Consider the following 6,898-nt stretch of genomic DNA (forward strand, 5'->3'; position numbering starts at 1 on the left):
GACCGGGGCACGAACCCGTGTCCCCTACATCGGCAGGCGGACTCTCAACCACTGTGCCACCAGGGAAGCCCTGCTCCTCAGTTTAATGTGTTGAGAACTTGAATGCTTCATCTTGATTCAGTTCTACTAATCCCACATGTAAAGAGACAGATGAATTGTTTTGATTGCCTCTAAAATGTTAAACACAAGAGATTACATTTGGCACACACAGAAAAATGGGTCCTTGTGTCACGGACCTGTTGGTTTTCAATCACTGTGAATTCACCTCATGCATAGGACAGCAGGGTGCAGGCTCTCCCTGGCCACCATGAGAACTGCCTTTGGTTTGGTGTGTCAGAAGTGCTAGGAAACCATCACGCATTTCAGCACCTGGTTTGCCAGCAAAGATGTACAAGGCTGGGGAGGCTATTTTAATCTGATGTGATGCACTTACCATAATGCAGCCAGCTGTTTATCCTCTGGTGTGGCATTGGGGCCTGAGTGGGTTTTTAGTCTCATAGCATATCTTAAAGAAAAAGGAAAGAAAAACAAAAAATTAAAGCTTTCTTATTAACAACAGAACATCTTCTAGGATGGAAGTTCTCTCTGCCCAATACTTAGTTTTTCATAGTGCTTTGCTGACGGTTTTTTCTTAGAAGCCGGCTGAGGCTGCCCCATTTTCTCTAAGCATGACATGATTGTGATGACTAGAACAAAATGGCTTTTATGACCATCTAGCAACTTTCTACTCTTTAACAATACAAGTCCAAACGCTACAGATGGTCAAGAGTGGTATCAGTTCAAGCATTATCCACGTGTATGGTGACACATCCATTTTTACAAATTCTGATTTATGGCTGAGTGGCTGACAAGATGGGAGCAAAGGTCAATCCTTCCAGGCCAATCTCCAGAAAAATGTTTATTCCTTGTACTCAGATGAATGCTTGGATTTATTCCTTTTTTACTGTTATGGAACTCTTACTTTGACAGTAGTATAACTGTCCTGGATGCATAACTAGTAGATTTTATGAACTTTACTCAATCTCACTTATTTCTCTGAACCAGAGGTCTATGGCCGTTCCTTTCTCCAATAATATACCAAGTTACTTGCAGGCGCTTGGAGAGAGCTGAGGCAGTATATGGAATGGTCAGGGAGTCCTGGGTTCAAGTCCTTAGAGTTGTGAGAACTTAGACAAATTAACAGCTTTAAGCCTCCGTTTTCTTATTTATAAAGTAAGATGAGTACTGCTGATCCCATAGCATTGCTGTAAGGATTAAGTGAGAGAGTGTTTGTAAAGTTCTTGGCATAGTGGGCTGTGCCAAGAACAATACTGCAATTTGCAATATTGCAAATTGCTCAAGAAATGATACTGTTATTACACTACCTCCACAGCATGCAGACTTGTAGTGGTTTTTTTAAAAAAATTTATTTCTTTTTGGCTGTTTTGGGTCTTCGTTGCACTGCATGGGCTTCTCATCACGGTGGCTTCTCTTGTTGCGGAGCACAGCCTTCAGTAGTTGTGGCACGCGGGCTCAGTAGTTGTGGCTCGCAGGCTCTAGAGCGCAGGCTCAGTAGTTGTGGCACACTGGCTTAGTTGCTGCATGTGGGATCTTCCCAGACCAGGGCTTGAAGCCGTGTCCCCTGCATTGGCAGGTGGATTCTTAATTACCACGCCACCAGGGAAGTCCCTTTAGTGTTTTTGAGTGTATCTCTTTGCCTAGTTTTCATAGTGGTTTCTCTGGGCATTATAAGATACATATGTGACTCATCACAATTTATTGGTATCAATATTTTCTACTTTGCTTGAAGAGTTGAAACCTTACTTCTATGTCACTGCTTTTAAATAACATTGTCTTGAGCATCACATGGTGGTATAATTTTGTTTCAATCATCAACTATGATTTATAAAACTCATGAGGAGGATAGTTTATTGCATGTACCCATAGTTCTGCTCTTATGTTGTTTTTCCTTCCCTCCTGTTGGTCCAAGATTCCTTCTTTTGTCACTTCCTTTCTGTTTGAGAAACTTCCTTTAGCCAACCTTTAAAGGTAGGTCTGTTAGAAACAAAGTCTTTTCGTTTTCCTTAGTCTGAGAATGTTTTTATTTCCTCTTTATTCCTGAAGAATGAAGTCTCACTGAATCTAGAGTTCACAGTTTGACAGTTTTTTTCTTTCAGCATTTAAAAAATGTTGTGCCACTCCCTTCCGGCTTCCATGGTTTCAGATAAGAAGTCAGCTGTTATCTGAACTGGTGTCCCCCTACGGGTAATGTGTCATTCCTCTCTTGTTGTTATCAGGATTTTTTTTTCCCTTTGTTTTTAGTTTTCAGAAATGTAGTTTTGATGTGTCTTGGCATGCATTGCTTTGGCTGTTTATGCTGTTTGGGTTTTTCTCCACTTCTTGAATCTGTAGGTTTATGTCTTTTGCCAAATTTGGCAAGTTTCAGCCATAACTTCTTCAAAATATCTTTCAGTTCCATTCTCTCCCTCTCCTACTGGGACTCCAATAATGACATGGAAGTTCTACTGTCATTGTGCTTGAAGCTCTATCCACTTTTTTTTTCCCAGTCTGTTTTCTCTCTGTTGCTCCGATTGGGGGGTAAATTCTATTTTCTGTTCTCAAGTTCATTGATTCTATCCTCTGTCATCTCTACTCTACTACTGAGCCCCTCCAGTGAGATTTTTATTTGTTATATTTCTAAGTTCTTTAATTTCCATTTGGTTCTTTTTCAAAACAACTTCTATTTCTTTGCTGAGACTTTAATTTTTTGTTTGTTTCAAGAGAATTTGTAATTTTTTGTTGAAGCATTTTTATGATGGCTGCTTTAAAATCCTTGTCAGATAATTCCAACATCTGATTCATCCTGGTTATTGGTGTCAACTGATTGTCTTTTCTCATCTCAGCTGTGGTTTTCTTGTTTCTTCGTATGATGAGTGAGTTTCTATTGTATCTTGGACATCTTGACTATTATGTTAGGAGACACCTGGGTCCTGTTTAAATCTTTTCTTTTAAAAGGAAGTCACCCTGTTTAGGTTTAGCAGGCAAGTCATAACCTACTTCTGTGGGCTGTGGTTCCATTTACAATTTAATTTTCAGAGGCTCTGTGGTGCAATTGTGATCTGTGGTGGCAGGGTTCCACCGGCCAGTGTCCCCCAGTCACTTGGCGTCCTTTGGGGGAGAAAGGAATTCTCTTGCCTACTGGGACAAAGAGCACATCCTAAGCTGGGTACCTGTGGCATGATCCTCCTTGGGAGTGCTCCCAGCTCCCGAGTGTCTCTCAGTGGGGGAGGGGAGTCTCAAACCTGGTGAGCAACATGCAGATTCAAGTGGTATATTAATGCTGTTTTCTAACTCAGATAAGAAAAACTCTTTTTTATCTTAGTTTTTGGAGTAGCTTAAGGGATTCTATTCAATCATCTAGAAAATGGATTGTGTTTTCCACCCACGCAAGGTCCCATCTCTGGTGTAGAGCGGGTGTGCACATCAGCACCTCCAGTTTATTTGACATCAGCCTTTTATCGTTGTTTGGATTTATTTGTTTGTTTTTTAAAGTTTGAATGCCTTTAGGCAGGCTATACAGTTCGCCAGAGGCCCTGACTTGCTTATTTGCTCATTCCTCAAATATTCACTGAGTACCTACTATGTTCTAGGATCTTTTCCAGGGATTATGACCACATAAATGAACAGATCAAACAAAAACCAAAAACATCCCTCTGTTTGAGGCACTCACATTCTAGAACACATTATGGCTTTGTGCCTGTCCACTTCCACCCATATTCTTCCATGCCTGCCTGTGGGCATCTGAGTCTGTGCCTTATTCTGAGGAAAAAATGTGAGAATCTAGGATCTCTTAAAGTCATTTTAAGTTTTTTTTTTTTTTTAATGATGGCAATTTCTTTTCTTCACTGCCCAAAATGCTGTACCATGTAAGAAAACAGTATGAAGGAATCACCGATACATTGGTGTAATAGAAATATTTTAATAAGAAAAATGGTTGGACAGTGTTAACTTTCAAAACATTCTTGAGAAGTGCTTTTTGAAGATGATGTGTTCTTGATACTGGGATGACAAAGTCAAAGGCTGTCATCCTTTCCTATTTCCTGAAGGAGAATAGTGTAAAATACCAAGGAGCAAACCTGGGCCAATGTATACCAAGAGGTTAAATTTAGGATGACTAGAAATCTTCCATCTGGAATGGTGAGACATGGTAAACCATATTTACTCTTAGGTTGCCTAGAATTCCAGAATTAGAAAAGTCTCTTAAAGTTAGTTTGGGGAAGGATTATTTCACATAATGGGTATTAGACATTATCCCAAGCAGTTGAACCAGCTAAAGACATAAAACATATGACGAAGGTTCTCAGTAGTGTTAATGGATGAAATTCCCTTAATGGTTCATTAAAGAGACATTAAGCATGTGCCTTCCCATGTTGCCATCATGGAAGACAGAGAGTCTCCCACCCAAGTCCTTGCTGTGCCCCCGTCGGAAACCCTGCTTCTGCTCACACTACAGGCCTTAACCCAGGCCGGCGGATGGCGCTCAGGTCCAAGTCTTAGACCAGAACAACGCCAGCACCTTTTCAGATAGTGCGTCCTAGGATGGATTTCCTTTCCTAAAATCCCCTTGAATCTTCTTTCCTTTCATTAAATACTCCTGAATCATTTACTGATGAAGTTAGGATTTAGATTATATGAATCTGGATCAGATTAAAAAAAAAAAAGCAGCATGGAGATGTAGTGAATTCAAATTCTGCCACTTCCCAGCTGGGTGAAGTAGACATCTCACATCTCCCTCCGATTCAGCTTCCTTTCTGCAGCCAGTGGGGTCAGAGGAGCTGCCGCCTGCCCCCCCCACTCCACCCCCCGGCACTCACACAGAGAGCTAAGGAGGCAGGCTCTGCAAAAACGTCTTGCAAGATTGTTCATTCTTATTTGGGGGATGAACATTGGTTCTTGGTAGCTGACAGTGCAGGCTGACATTCTTTTCTGTGTTCACAGCACTTATATACATTCTTCCCTCCACCCCCAACCCCTGCCCACAAGCAAGAAAACGCAGCTGCTTACCTGATGAGCTCAACTGTTTCTGAATACATTGTATAAGGAGATTTGGACTCCATTGGGCCCTGCTCCATTGCATTTCCACATTCAATGAATGACAAGGCTGCTTCAGCATAGTTCAGAGCCTTTCCAAACTTTTCCACCTGATCAAGAGAGTTAATACAGTGTCTTCCTTAGGAATAGTTTTTCAAACAGCATTGTCACATAATCTATACACTTTGAGAAACCCGACTCTGAAGTTCCAAACTCCTGTGAATGGAGCTGAGAGAAGAAAGAAATAGGGTAATATCTTCTCTAGGTATTTTTGCAAATTGCTACTGGTTTAGGGTAAGTGAGTAGATGGTTATACAGAATTACACCAAATCCACCTCACAACTGCCAATCAGAATTGTGCAGAACTTCACGGTTGCTTTAATTTCTGTTGCCCTCTTTCCAACTCCTAATGGGTTCGTCAACTTCGCTCCTTGGTCCTCACTGCCGTGCTAAATATATATCTACGTTCATAGGCCTGCCTCCATGTAAGAGTTTTCACACTTTTGGGGTATACTCTCACTTTGATGGTTTAAGGCCTTCCTTATTATCTTTTACACTATTTGTGACAGTTACATCTCCATGCCTTCCTTTAAGTATGTACTTTTTAGTTGTTTTATTAGCAGTTAGAACGTCACCCTAAGGGTGAGGGTGAGGAGAGAAAGGAAGAGGAGGTTAAAGCTCAAGGCACGATTTCAGCTTGAAGGACACCACGCTGAAAATGAATTAAAAAAGACCTTTTGGGATTATAGGAGGTACCTAAATTTATGTTAATCTTTACCCATATCAGTGAGGATAACCAAGAATCAGCTTTACGTTCTTAGGTTCTCATAAATCTAAACGTACACATCAGGTTCGTGCATCGTTCCATACATTCTTCCTCTCGGTGGATAATGACACATTCTAAATTTGAATTGCATCATCTCCGAAGTTTTCAAACATTCCTTCATCAATCAAAACAGAATTACACAGATACTCTTAACAACTGATCTAAGTCTTGCCTCTTAAAAAACCTCTCATTATTCATGACACCTCAGGAAAGGGAAATGTAGAGCAGAATTCTCCCGCATCAGCAAGTCAAAATTTTAAACAGCTTATAACCCTAAGAGGCTATAGAGCAATATTTCTTGGCAGTGCTTTCAGATTAAGGAAGTCCTTTCTTTCAATAAGTATTTGCTAAAGCACCTGATTCTGTGTGGTCTGTACTTGACACACAAAAGCTCCTTCCAGGAACTTATATTTGGAGAGAAAAAACGTGCACTCACAAGATAGCTCAAAGTGCAAGGTAGTCTGTGATTAACTAACCGAATGCAAAGCAAGGAGTCCAATGCCAAAGAGAAGGCAGGAAGGGAGCAAGTGATGGGGCTACAGGGAGGCTGGGGAGGAAACTGGGAAGGAATGATCTGGTTGTATGATGGCCGAATTTGGTATGATTGGGCTGAATTTGGGGAGGACACTGAAGGTGTGGGAGTGCGTGCCAGTGAGAGTGTGCCTGTGTGGGAGGTTGTGAGTGTGTGAGTGTGAGGCTCTGCAGGTGCAGAGACCTGCCAGCTGGCACGAGTCAGGTGTGCTTAGAGGCGGCAGGGGGCCGACATGGCTGGAGCAGAGTATCGCTGGGAAAGGCCAGGTTGGGCAGGACGACACTGACTGAGGAAGCCTGGGAAACCTTGGATGATTCAGGCAGGAAATTTCATTCTGCTTTAAAATTCAATGCGACCATGCATCGGTTTCTTCGGGTGACCAGAACTCTCCATCAGACTGTGGGATTGTGAAGACAAAAACTCTATCTCCTATTTCCCTTCTGTATTTTTCTTTTTTTTTTTTTTTTTTT

At 41.5% G+C, this 6,898-nt stretch overlaps 1 protein-coding gene across 1 annotated transcript in view; it reads right to left on the reverse strand.

Annotated features, from left to right (window-relative positions):
- AFF3 (ALF transcription elongation factor 3) overlaps positions 1 to 6,898 on the reverse strand; it is a 586,002-nt gene that overhangs the window by 10,977 nt on the left and 568,127 nt on the right. The window contains exons 18-19 of the mRNA XM_028496803.2: positions 5,044 to 5,180; positions 434 to 505 (exon numbers count right to left, since the gene is read on the reverse strand). Of these exons, the coding sequence (XP_028352604.1) occupies positions 434 to 505; positions 5,044 to 5,180 (209 nt within the window). The remainder of the gene's footprint in view (positions 1 to 433; positions 506 to 5,043; positions 5,181 to 6,898) is intronic.

The sequence above is a fragment of the Physeter macrocephalus genome, chromosome 12 (genome assembly GCF_002837175.3).
Source record: "Physeter macrocephalus isolate SW-GA chromosome 12, ASM283717v5, whole genome shotgun sequence".
Taxonomy (NCBI): domain Eukaryota; kingdom Metazoa; phylum Chordata; class Mammalia; order Artiodactyla; family Physeteridae; genus Physeter; species Physeter macrocephalus.